The following is a 13,786-nucleotide window of genomic DNA, read 5'->3' as shown; positions in this document are numbered from 1 at the left end:
CTTCTAAAGTTTAAGGACCAATATGTATCAGAGAGTTTTAAAGTATGGGATTTTACACATTATACTTCCTATATATAAGCACCTTGGGGTGAAAAAAATTAAACTTTATAGTGTTCCATTTAATTAATTTATATACAATTTTCTACAATAATATAAATGGTACAAGGGTTAATTGTTACAAATAAAAAAAGAAAAAGGCAGTTTTAAAGATAGGAATGTATACTGCATCAAGATTCAATACAATTCTCATATTTAAGATTCTAAGCTATTCTTGTCAAACAGCTAGAGTGACTATGCAGTAGCTAATGACCTAGCATCTTAAGAACCCAGCTGAAATCACATATATTCAGACTCTCTACTATGTGCTCCCTTCCCAACTCTTTTTTAAGATTTCATAAACAAGCATAGCCTCATTGCTTCCAATCTTTCAGGTAAATGCACGAGTTCTACACTTGAAGCATAATTATTTGGTTGTCATTATGATATATGACTTTCGATCTTGGCTAAATAGAACAGCTGAATAAGGAAGCTACAACAACCTTACCTGCACCAATCACACGCTCAATTTTAATACAGGAGGCATCTAGCTCCTTGGCGAATTGATGGACAGCTCTATTTGGGTCCTCATAGGTTTCAGGGTCAATGTAGGTTTTGGTGCCTGGAAATTTAACTGTAATGATGTAAGAAAGCATGACTGTGATGAAGCAAAGCACTTATTGTGCAGTCAGCCCAGGACTGTCATTATGCAGAGTGCTCCTTGGAACAGTGACCTTGCTTCCACATCACCTCATTCACAGCAGTTTTAACAGACTACTCCAGTCTGCTGGCGTCTAGGTATTATCTGCAAGCTTCTATAGGTAGCATAGGATCCAACTCATAGGTTACTAACTGAATTGCTTTTCCAGTAAATCAAAAAGACATCCACCGAAATTTCTGACGTGCCTGTGCCTATCGGACCAGAGGTTTGATTAAACTCAGAGCCATCATAGCCTACTTCAAGCCATACCGCAGGTTGGAATGGACTTGGAAACACATTGAGAAACCTATCAGTCAGTCAATCCATCAAATTAATACACCAGGGAAATAAGACATTTCATTTACAGGTAGACCACTACACTGACAGCAATATTAAAAAACATTTAGACATCTTACTTATTCTTTGATTTATTTTTAAAGACCAACCACTGTTGACATATACATAAAATTAGTACAAGATATGAAGGACTGCTATCACAAAATCAAAGAGAAATATTCAAAAAGACATAGTTTAATATTCACCTTGAGGGTAATAGAAGCCAGATATACAAAGTGCAGAGTAAATTAGAAAATTTACAATATTCCTGGGATCTGTTACCAAATTATGACAGTGATTTGAAAGAGAAATGATTTATATGAACTTTTCATTATAAGGCTTTGGAAGATCTTAGCTAATACGAGGAGGTAGCCAGTATGCCTCACAAAAGGTAGTCAAAATTCAAACAACAGAGTATCATCTTAAAAGTTAAAATCTTTAAATGCACCCAGAAGCATGCAGGTAACAGATAATACTAAGTCAACTTTATATCAAATTCAATTACAATAAAGTATTCCAAATCTACGCATTTGGTTCAAGACAAAGATAGGTAGGCATATTTGGTTATATTGATGCAATGAAGAAAATTACACTATATCCTTAAAAAGTCTTTATTATATTCTTAACAAAGCCACCAAACAGTCTTTCCATTGAATCTTAACTACTCTCGGAACAATGTCTTCATATATTACACTGTAGCCTAACTGTGCTTATGTCATAACATTAAATCTAGATCAGATTTAAAAAAGAAACATATAACAACAAAATCAGCGGAATGTATCAAGGAAAATTGGGCTTTAAAAATCTTGATTTATTCTGCTGTAGTTGATTGTTTATCCAAAATTGATTGTCTTAAACAATTATTGTTGCAGTTTATAAAACTGACAGATGCTCATTTGTTACTAAAGCTGAACATGAAAAAAAAAACACAAGAAGAAAAGAGAGAGGGGATAGACAGAGAAAAAAGAGGAGTACAGGGAAGAGGGGAAAGAGAGAGAGAGAAGGGAAGAAAACAATAGGTTAACTTCCTAGGTTGTCAGGCAGTTGGAGAAAGAGCCATCTTCTCCCTTTTTATTCTCTCTCTCTTTCTCTCACTTTTTGTTTGTTTTTGGGTTTGATAAGGAGACTAGATTGGAAGTAGCCTTCTGCATCTCAAACGGGCCTCTGATGGTTCTTTATTCAAGCTGTCATAAAACATTTTGACAGGCCAAAGCTGTTTTGGCATAAAAACATGAAATACTACCCAGCTTGGAGTCTAAGACATTGTTAGAAGAAACGGTAGGAGGAAACAAAATGTAAATTGGAATTGCTTCACTAAACTCCTCCATTGTATTTATATCTTAAAATGTGAGACTTGAGGCCCTGGGTAGCCCAGGGCACCTGCTACAAATCACTGGATAGCTTGTTAAAGTCAGGGCTAGTTAAGTGGTTGCTTCCAAGTTCCTGAAAAATCATATCTGGTGTCTCTGCACCTGCAAAGACTGCCCATGTGCTGAGGGAATAAAAGGACACTAGCGCTAAAAAAACAAAACAAAACAAAAAACCCAGCAGGTCTTTTAGATAAAGCCATAAAGTGGGATACAGTGCTGGGTTCAAACTGAATTACAAAATACCGAAGTAAAAAGACTGTCAAAAATTCACAGGATTCAACAGGACAGAGCAGTTAAGCACACTTTACTTTTTCATTATTTATTTAAAAGTGAATGCTTTAAATGAAAGGAAATATTGACACAATTTCTGAATATTCTAGTTTATTGCTTTGTCCAATCTAAAGGGTGTGTGTGTGTGTGTGTGTGTGTGTGTGTGTGTGTGTGTGGTGTGTGCATGTGTGTGTGTGCATGTGTGTGTGTGTGTGTATGTGTTTTGATACTGCATTTACATTTCTCATGAATGTTAGATACTTCAAGACCACTACAAATATTTTGCCAGAGAGATGGAAACTGTTATAGACAGCAAGTTCATCTTGTCTACATAAACAAGCAAGACATTCGATTCTGAATGCTTCTGATTAAAAACTGGATGTAAAATATGAAAAAGGTGAAAGGCTTCAAAATGTTAAAACTGAATGATGACAATTAAACTCAATGCTATACAACGAGTTTTGGTTAAGCTCTGTTTCCATTTAAATTATGCATCATGCTACAAGTTAAAAGCAAACAGACTAGTGTATATTTGATAATTTGAGAATGCAATAGGTAAATCCAATAAATGACAGACATATTGATGGCAGGGCGAAAGTAACCGCACCAATGAGTTATGCACATATGGGTATGATCAAAGATTTCCAGTAATCTTTTCCGGGTCTTATATTTTTCATTCTGTACATGTTTTATAAAACGAATTCAATTTTAGGAAACTCAGATTTCAATAGTTTCTCCCTTGTTTTGGAAGTGTTATTTATTTATCTTTCCTATCACAAAGGAGTTCAAGAAGCCCTGTACTTTCCTTCTTTTCCGCCTATAAACTGGCTATGGGACTCTAATTAACGATGCTTTTTAAAGGGAACTCACTGGCAAATTAGTCAAAGGACCAGATTGAGGAAACGGAATCACATGAAGGCAGGGAGATTCAAGGCATGTAAGGTTTGAACTGTATATGACATGGGATGTCCATTTAAAGAGAATACACATACAATTATATTGAGAGAGGCCTGGGATGTCCCAGAGCCTAGGAAGGGTTTCATAAAAGGGAGAGTACTTGAAGCTTAAATTAAGCCTCATGATGAAGTCATCTCTCCTTCTGCTTTAGTAATTGTAGTGAACATGCCCTCCTGGCTTCTGTGTTAGAATTCTACAGAGCTTCACATTCAATTTGGATTACTGTTATGTAAAACCACCTCTTTAAAAGAAGTGAAAGTCAAAGTGACTGCTGCTTCAACAAATGCAAAGGAGTAAAATTCAGGAAAGTGCATTTTCAGTTTGATCCATACATTTCAGTGTGAGCATTGTTTTTCTGAAGAATTATGAGGACATTCTAAAATGGTTAGAAATTCCTGAATGCCATTTGGACATTCTTAAAACGTTAGAACAGGTACATTGTAGTATCTTATTAGATACTATAAGAAGAATATTGCCAATTATAGAACAGGGAACTAGTATATCATTTTCAGGAAGTTTATCTCTGTATAAGAAATGTCATAAATTGTAAAGCAATTAAAAAAAAAAAGAACAAAAATACTTGTTTTCTTTATCTCTAAGTTAAAACTAGGAATATTATGTTTGGTTAAGAATGTCATCAGTTTTAGAACTGAAACCACAAATTCTTAGGCTTTTATTTCACCAGTAATATATATTAACATTTATTCTCAAAGCCTTATTTCCATTTGCCATTCATTTTTAACAAAAATATTGTTTTTTTTTTCCTTCCTATTTTATTTGTATTGCTAGGCCTTTTTCAGAACTGATTTCTAACATGAGATTTTAAGAACCAAGTAGCTCACTTTCCTAGGAAAGTATCAGAAGATTGGAGACGAGTATTACACTATTTATTTCCTAGGAAGTATCTCTCAGTGGTAATTAGTCTCCTGAGCTCTGTGATTCTAGGGAGCATCACTCATTAGGAGGGAGAAAGGGCCCACCTTGCCTTAAAATGACACTCCTCACTAGAAAACGGGATGTGCTGCATTTAATGGTTCACCACTAGAGTGATGAAAACATCTGCACAGGGTTTGTTAAAGGCAAAAACTGTGATATATGAAAGTGGCTCAATATTCTGAACGTCATGTGACATTTCTGCATAGATTTACATTTTTGAGCTCATTACAGAATTTCAAGCATGATGCATTAGGGATCCACTCATGCCAATAGACACAATCAGATTTTTGTTCAAACTGGGGTATACTGGTAGAAAGAAAAGACAAACACTTACAATGAAAGTAGAGTTCTTCATCCCCTTCTTGGTCAGCCTTGCTATAACCACAGTGCCTTTGGGGAAAAAAGCAAATTTGTGGCAAGTTTACCTAATGATCCTGCTTCATGGATTAGCATGCAGCATCAGGAACAATGCTATGTAGCAACATGCTAACTAGAGGTATAAACAAACACAAATATATTTTGCCCACAGTTATGAACCACTGGGTGATAATGTGTCAATGCACATGATCAAAATATGCACAGTGAAAGGAGTCTGTGTAAAACCAAAGACAGGAAAAGTTTTGTTTTGTTAAATTTATCAATGAGTATTTGCCTGTCAATAAGTATTTGTGGAAAAGCCCACAAATCTTAAATGGTTTTTACAAATGTTGAAAAAAACAACTAAAAGAGTTAATCTCTCCGGTTCTTCTGCATTTATTATGAAAAGTAACTGAAAGTAATCAATACACTTTCACCCATTCTTAATTATAGGACTCATTCACCTTCCGCTGAAGGCAGTGATCAAATTTTTAGTGTGTTTTGATTTGGAACAAAACCAATGCATTGATTAATATATATCAGAAAAAGTGGTCATATTTACTAATAACATTCTAGTAGAGTAAGTATATAATTGGTTGGCACTTTTGGGAAATCATTGTATTTTATGTCAAACACTTGAAGAACTTAAGCCAGGTGGTAGTGGCAAAAAGCCTTTAATGTCAGCACTTGAAAGGTAGAGGCAGGCAGATCTCTGAGTTCGAGGCTAGCCTGGTCAACAGAGTAAGTTCCAGGACCCCCAGGGCTACACAGTAATACCCTGTCTTGAAAAACCAATCAACCAATCACACAAACAAACCAAATTTCTAGAACTCTATGCTCTACCTTCTTCCAATGATGAAGCCGAACACCATGAACACCAGGATGATGGTCCCTGCTACAGCCACCACAGCAATTATGATTACAGGATTCTGTTCACTGGAGACTGCTGTCGCTATAAACAGAGGACAGGGACTCAGAACCACTCACTGCTAGGAGGAACATTAGAGGCTGAACTTGAAACAATTCAGATCATTTACTTTACTTCGAATTCCAAATAAATTCATTTTAATTAATAGTATACATTTAAACAAATGGTTATTTATTTGGGTGTTTTAAGGAAGTGGCAAGATTAGACAGGAGATGCTATATTTATGAAAAGCAATCTTTCCAACGAGTTTTAGAATGTCTTACAATTATTGAATTGTAGTCTTCCTGGCATATAGTAGTAATTCCTCTAAGATTATTATTGAAAGATCAGTTGAACAGTATCTACATGGATAAGTACACGAAACATGCCCCCTACAGCATCTTGTGATTCAATTACTTCAACAAACATGAGCTCATCACTTCCAGCTCTTAATATAACCAGTTGTTATATCTTCTCTATAGGAGATTTTCATTATCAGCATAGATGGATAGATACAATCCATAAATACAATACAATATATAAAGTCAAATCAATATAGTTTAGCCACTTCTAGAACAATCAACCACTATTATCCTTAATACTAGGCATGATGGAAAATATTATTCTTTCTTGTTGGTGGCAAGGGACTGGATCTCTAGAGTAGAAAACTTGACCTACAAAGAACTGCCTTGCCTCAGCCAGCAGTACCCACCCCTAACTCTAACTGGACATTGTCAAATTTACCCATGTTGTCTCCCTATGACAACTTACTCTTACTAAAGAGATAGCTCCTGTATTACACAGGAAAACTGTAAAGATATATAGCCAGGTAGTTCCTGAACACTTTCATTACACACTCTCCTTAATTTGTCACCTGGTGATCTGCCTCTAGAGAGAACTAAACATAGGAAAGATTTTTCTTAAGGCAAACAACCTTGACGTGTTAAATTCTGAGTTACAGCCTACTAGACATATGACTAAGAAAGCATGAGTTTTTTGTTTAGTTGTTTTCCTTCTTCTTCTTCTTTATTTATTTAATTATTTTTGTTTCTATCTGTCCTTTTACACATACAGAGAAGATACAGAAAGGAGTAATTCTCATGAGAAAGGAAACAATTATACACTCAAGTGTAGAAATGCTTTGCATTCAGCGGTCCCCAGGGGTCAATTCTCTGATGGTCTAAGCCTCAGTTCTTCCCTTAGCTTCAGAGGCAAATGCTCCAGTGGAAACACTGAGCTCAGATGAAAGGTGAATCAGCATTCATGAACGTTTATTTGCATGTGGTTGCTTAATGTTGAACTTTAGCCTTTCAATAGTTGACCTATATTATCAATATTTTCATCTGTCAAAGGGAGAACATTTCATAAGTAACTATGGAGGCTATAATCTGAAGACCACCTTTTAAAAACTGTAAAACCAATAGGTTGACAAAGCAGAAGGTGAATAGAGAATGCTTGTGATATAGGATAGTTTGTTCACTTCTGTTTGAACAGTGCTTTACTGACCTCTTCCAGAGAGAATCTTCCCATCTGTCTAACTTCTGAGTTCAGTACATCACCATTTCTTGGGTGGTAATACTGCATCATGAATTCTGCCACAGTTAACCATATGTCCAGAATTCATGAACTTGGCACACCTTTTCACTAAGCTTAGACTGAGGACATTTAGAATGCTTCACACATCTCTATGTGTATCTAATTCTTAGAGCAGCACACAGGCTGAGTCAGCAGATCTCAAAGAGACTAGTCTAGGCATGCCATAGAATCCTCAAGAGCTTTCCAGGGAATCTAGAAGACCAATATTATTTTTTCATACTATAAATATATTGTTCTCTCTTTACATTTTAATTTGCTTATAAATGCAATATCATGTCTTACAGAAGCTCCATGACCTAATGACACCACACTAATGGCTAAATGAGGTGAGACTAATATGCTGTATTTTAACATAAACACAACCTTTGAGGGTTCCTCCATATTCTTAAGAGTAACAAAATGTTTCTTAGAGACCATTGCTGAGAATAGTTTGGCTAAATAATAAGACTTTTAGAAACTTTTCAAACTATGCACTATCCATAATACTTGGTGGGTATAAATTTCATTTGGGTACTACTATCCCAGCATTTAGGAAAGAGGAGTGCATCCAGAATCACACACATGGCTATTACAAGGTGAGATTCCTAACACCTGTCATAAAGGACTGATTTATCCTGGTAACCTAGCCTGGGTTGGTGTGACCTAGTCATTTCTTATTCATTTATCCTGATAATCTTGCTCATGTTAGTGCAATCTAGTCATTTCTTATTGATTAAATGATTTCTATGCATCAAACACTACAGTAGACATTGGCAAGTCAATGGCTGAAAGAAGTTAAAAAAATATATGAATGATTCCTTCATTAATTTTACATCTTAATGGAAGATGTATCCTAATAATAAAAAATTACCATATAGTTTCTAATACAAAATACCATTTTAACATTAATTTTATGTGATCACTCAGATCTGACACTTCACTTTGATTTTGAAGTCTTATCTACTTACTTTTGAAACAGTAACAGTATGTATATAAACATTCAAATTCAACAAATAAAGAGATTGTCCCAATTTACAATGTTAGAAAGGGATAAAGATTCATTTCCAAAGTTTTCAAAACTAAAGAGGAAATAACAAAACTTCAAGTGTCTCACTGCATTAAAGAGTATAAGATGATGTTAGGAAAATGTTGCTAGTTGGTAACCTTGGTGGTACACCTCAATAGTAAACCACTATTTTGTTTCAGTATTGAAATATATACTTCAATAGCTTTAATAGCTTCTTGGGAGCTGTTAAACATAGATATTCTTATTTTTGATCTTATATATTCCATAGTTAATAATACTAATGAAAATAAATGGCATTCATCCCATTATTCCACATTGTGGCAACATTTTTCTTTCTTTCTTTTTTTTTTTTTTTTTTTTTTCTTGGTTTTTTTGAGACAGGGTTTCTCTGTGTAGCTTTGTGCCTTTCCTGGAACTCACTCTGTAGTCCAGGCTGGCCTCGAACTCACAGAGATACGCCTGCCTCTGCAAGATTAAAGGTGTGCTCAACCACCACTTTCATCTGACACTTACACATGTAAAATTATATGCAAACAATTGACACTTCATATTGATTTCATATGTATTTCTGTTGTTCACTTTAAAACATAACAATATTTTGAAAGATTTTCACTAATAAATTTACCAAACCTCAGTTAACACAAAGAATACGTATCAATTTATTCTATCATTTAAAAGAATTATAATGCTTTTCTGAAGTCAAAATAATTCTGATAAAAGCTTCATTACTTTAAAAGCTTTTTCAGAAGTGAAGAAAGAAAGTGATATCATGCATTTTTATTCACTTATTTTAAAATTTTATAGGAACACTAGAATGCTGATGGACAACAGGAAAGAGCTACTGGGTGATTTTTTTGTCTAAGTAGTAACATCAGGAGGAATCGCAGACTCTCCAATGTGGAAATACACTTAAGGCATAGGCCAGCTGAAAGAAGACCAGCAGTAGAACTCACAGTGCTCGGAGCAGTCTGAGGGGAACACAAATCTCAAGATATAACTGCCCATGTGTTATATGCAACATAGACACATACTTAACTTCAAATTAACATTGTGAAATATAAACACTTGTTAAAGAATTTAAAACTTATATTCAGGTTGAGTGGTGGGTTCCAGGAATTCATTTATATTTCATATGTACTTAATATTCTCTAGTATAACTCTAATAATTCATAAACAAAAGTGAAAAAAAAAGTCCAAATAAAAGAAACCCAAGCTTTGAGACCTTTCTGAATCCTCAGTGTTTGAGACCATTGTTAGACGCATAGAGCTTCAATTAACTCAAAATTATGAATAGCATACTACCTATCCAGTGACAGTAAAGGAAGCTATTTGATGCACATAATTGGAGTTAGAACACTCCAAGATCTACAAATCTCCTTGTGTCAACATTAAACTGAATCACCCCTACATGTGTTTCTAATTTCACTTTTAGTAAATAAATACAGTATACATTTAAAAGACTAACTGATATCATGAAGTTTAGATATCATTGAATAAAGAGAATATTTAATAATTATTTTCCTGGATGACCTTTCTAATGGATACACTTATGTTCATGCATATTCATTTGTAGATATAAAAATTATTTTTGATGCAAAATCATCACCCTCAATACAAAAATGAACTAGAACAAGAAACAAAAACCAAGTGACAGTTATAAAGTGAAGAATCTGAACCAAAGATGGTAATTACCTTCAAACATTTTACCTGTAGCTTCCTCTAGTGTGGCAACATCAAGTCTGGGGCTGTAATTTCCATAACCTGCAGCAGTGAAAGCCCGGATCTGAAAAACATACACTGTTCCTGGCTTCAGATTGTTAATGGAGGCTGAGGTGGACTTGGTTTTCAGTGTTGAGTAGGTCCTTTCTCTTTGATCCTGCAATGACATTTACAGGGGAAATGGATTTGACAGTTGATTCTGGTAATTGATTTTTATTTGCTGCATTGCTTTTGTTTGAGCTTACAACTATACCTTCTGGAAAACTGTAACACTGAATGTTTCTAAGATAACACAAAATGCAAAGCAAAACATGACTTTGTTGTATAAATTTCAAAGAGAAATAATTTCATTAAAATGATCCCAGTGTTTGGGTTTGGGCTTTTGCTGTGTTGGAACAGGGCACAGCGGTTATCACTTTTTGGCCACATTTCTCTATTGACCAAAATACAAGTACATCTGGTCAATGTCTCTTTTAGTAGAGGACTTCATATGGCTATCTGGTTCTTCAAACTCTTTTCTGAATGATATTTATCAAACAAAATTCACATGCCAAAAATCAAGTATGCTACTAAACCAAGAAAATCAGCTAAACATTATAACAGTGATAGGTCATTTACTCCCAATAAAAAAGGAAGAAAACTACATCCACAGAATAATACTCAGTAGAATTTCTGATCACAGCTTTCAGTCTGAGAGTAAAATATGGGAATTATGGTTGTGGTTTGACATTATTTTAAATTGGACTGAATTTACTCATTTTTCAAATGTAAATACCAAGGCTTGCAAAGTTCATTAAAGCAATAGCTTAAATTTTTTTATTTTGTAAAATGTCCTAAGTGTTAAGCATATTATAATATGTATGTCTATATGTATATATATATATATGAAATTTTATATATAGGTGGAATAAGCTTAAGAATTTATTAAATATCAAACTTCAAGCATGTAAAATTCAAAATATATTTAAAAGCATAACACCTAAGTATTCATTGATTTGACTTCTTAAGCCATTTATGAAGACATGTTGAAAAAGTTATACTTGCTTAGTTATAAATTTTTGGATAATTTTTGATTCCATTTGTAAGTATCAGTGTTAAAATTATTTACTGAAATCTAAAGTATTACCTTGATTATTTGCCTTTACACTTTACACTTTACTCCTAAAAGTGGAAATGAACACTTGGACTCACTTTATGGAGTTGATTCATGATAGTCATCAACATAATCATTCATAAAAATGATCATGGGTATTATCTATGCAATCATAGACAGCTGAAGTATAGTCTGAGCAGAACTGGAAAGAATTCACAGTCTGCGAGCAACAAACACAGATCCTGTGCCTTCACACTGCTCTAGTACTACATCCCAATAACTTCCTATTTTACACATTACTGGCTGTAAATACATTCTGTTTCTGTCATGCAAATAAAGCCCAGCAATTTGAATGGCACTCATTTCCGAGTAAAGAGTTGCAAAAGATTGCAGATTCCCTGTGAGAAACTCTGCCACCTTGTACTGTAAAATGTGCTTTATTGACTTTAAAATCTGCCAATTTCTAGAAGGACCATAACTATTAGGGATTACAGCGAAACAGGTATTACAGAAGCAGCGTTAAAACAATGATCCCCTTTAAGCACATTTGATGGGAAAAGAAATGTATTTTTCGGTACAAAGCTGAGGCATAAAACGCAGCTGAGGCCAATAAGAAGTAAATTAGAATGAAAACAGTAAGCCAAAGCATTTCAAATGTGAACATTAACACTTCCCTTATTTTAAGTTGTCTGTTTTTCTCACTGCGGGTGGAGGGGCATTGCCAATAAATTGTATACATTTCAATGAAGTCAACTCAATCCCAAATTTTGCAAAAATCTTAGGGCTTTATTTCACAATCATGTCTAAACAGTGAAGTAGTTCTATGTATTAGAGCATTCATCTAACTTAGTTAAATTGATAAAGTATCATTTATTACAGTCAGAGTCATTAAACTGTGTTTTAAATTTTGGGTGATGTCTTTCTGTGTGGTGGAACTTAGAGAACTGTTTGTAAATAGGCTTTATATTTCATTTACTTTCTAAATAAGTCACTAATGAATATATTCATATAGAGAGATATTTCTTATTAATACTTGGTCATTCTAAGGAGAGACTAGGAGCAGAACATGAGTTTTAGACAGTACTTTCTATAGAAGGAGAGGCATGAGATGTAATAATCGCATACGTATGCTATAACTTTCAGAGAGAATCTAAAAGAATGAAATAACATCTTCCTAATTCTAGTGCTGGAAGACATTATAAGCATGTTATGCACAATATCATTAGCTATGTATGATAACAGTATTTGAAGACATCGATCCTATGCAAACCCTGAATTAAAGTGTTAATACACACACAGATACACTGATAGGAACACTTTTCAAAATATATTGGATTGATTAGTTTCTGTGCCATTAAAGCACCCTATACCTAATTATTATATAAATAACTGAAGAAATATATGACCAATATTCTCACTTGTATGACACAGAAAGCTAGTAAACAGAGATTGTAATCGTGAACGAGAGATGGTGAAGATGGTTATTAAACACAGTGAATCCTAAGTAAGAATTTTGAAGTAGCCCCAAACAGTAGTGTAATGACCAGCACTACCTTACTGCGCGGTTGGATGGCATCAGGCACGGCACTGTTCACACCACAGTTCTCTCACACTTACTTTCTCGTAGTACTTGATTTCATATTCTGTGATGACTCCATTGGGATGTTCCGGTTCCTGCCAGGAAAGCTCCACACTCCGCTGCAGCACTCGCTCCTTCATTACCCCACTCACTTGCGAGGGAGCTGTTTGGACAAGATGTGTCAATAAACAATGAGAAAATTCACTGGGTGCCTCCAATCAAATGTCACAACTGATCAGTCCCATGCTGTGCCAGTTTCATTAAGGTAAAAGAAAGCACCTTTTCATAGCTCACAATTCAAAAGCTAATGAATATTCAAACAGGACCTTATTACTGTTCATAAACCTTAATAGAAATTTAAATTAAAGTGCAAACAGCAGAAGATAGCATTGTTCAAGTTAGTGAAAAATGGAAATGATGAGGCTGAGAATGACAATTAGGCAAACGAATACTAATTAAGGCTAGAAAATATGATTTCTGATTAATCTCCAGTGATAAACTGAGTCCAAATATTTATTTTACATAAAACAGAAATACACTTTTCAGGAGAAATAAAAATCTAAATACTGTAGAGAAAAATGTTCACGAAATAGGTTAACAATTTTCACTTAAATGGTACCTACTTTAAAATGTCATTTCATGTGCCTGTGTATGTGTGTGTCTGTATATTGCATATACGGCTCTCTCTGTCTCTGTGTATGTATTCTCAAAGAATACCAATTAACTTTGGTGAAAAGTTTTACACTTCATTAGGAGAAGATGCTAAAAAATGCTTGAGCTTCTCTCGTGCCAAGCTGGGCATAGCATGTCTTCAGCTTTGCACTTTGGCATATGAATTCACACATAGTAACCCAGGCTCCAAGAGCTTGGGTTGGGGCAGTTCAAAGCTAAAATCTTACTTTCTCTTTCTATGCTGATAATAGT

The 13,786-nt window shown here is 34.5% G+C and overlaps 1 protein-coding gene across 6 annotated transcripts in view; it reads right to left on the bottom strand.

The window, feature by feature from the left end:
• Epha7 (EPH receptor A7) overlaps nt 1-13,786 on the bottom strand; it is a 152,518-nt gene that overhangs the window by 17,651 nt on the left and 121,081 nt on the right. For 2 of the 6 annotated variants that reach the window (XM_036177579.1, XM_036177583.1), the window contains exons 6-10: nt 12,901-13,025; nt 10,164-10,347; nt 5,806-5,914; nt 4,940-4,995; nt 545-670 (exon numbers count right to left, since the gene is read on the bottom strand). In XM_036177579.1, the coding sequence (XP_036033472.1) occupies nt 545-670; nt 4,940-4,995; nt 5,806-5,914; nt 10,164-10,347; nt 12,901-13,025 (600 nt within the window). The other 4 variants (XM_036177580.1, XM_036177581.1, XM_036177582.1 and 1 more) reach the window with 4 other exon arrangements.

This window comes from Onychomys torridus, chromosome 2 (genome assembly GCF_903995425.1).
Source record: "Onychomys torridus chromosome 2, mOncTor1.1, whole genome shotgun sequence".
Taxonomy (NCBI): domain Eukaryota; kingdom Metazoa; phylum Chordata; class Mammalia; order Rodentia; family Cricetidae; genus Onychomys; species Onychomys torridus.
This window is presented reverse-complemented; position numbering and strand designations above follow the sequence as displayed.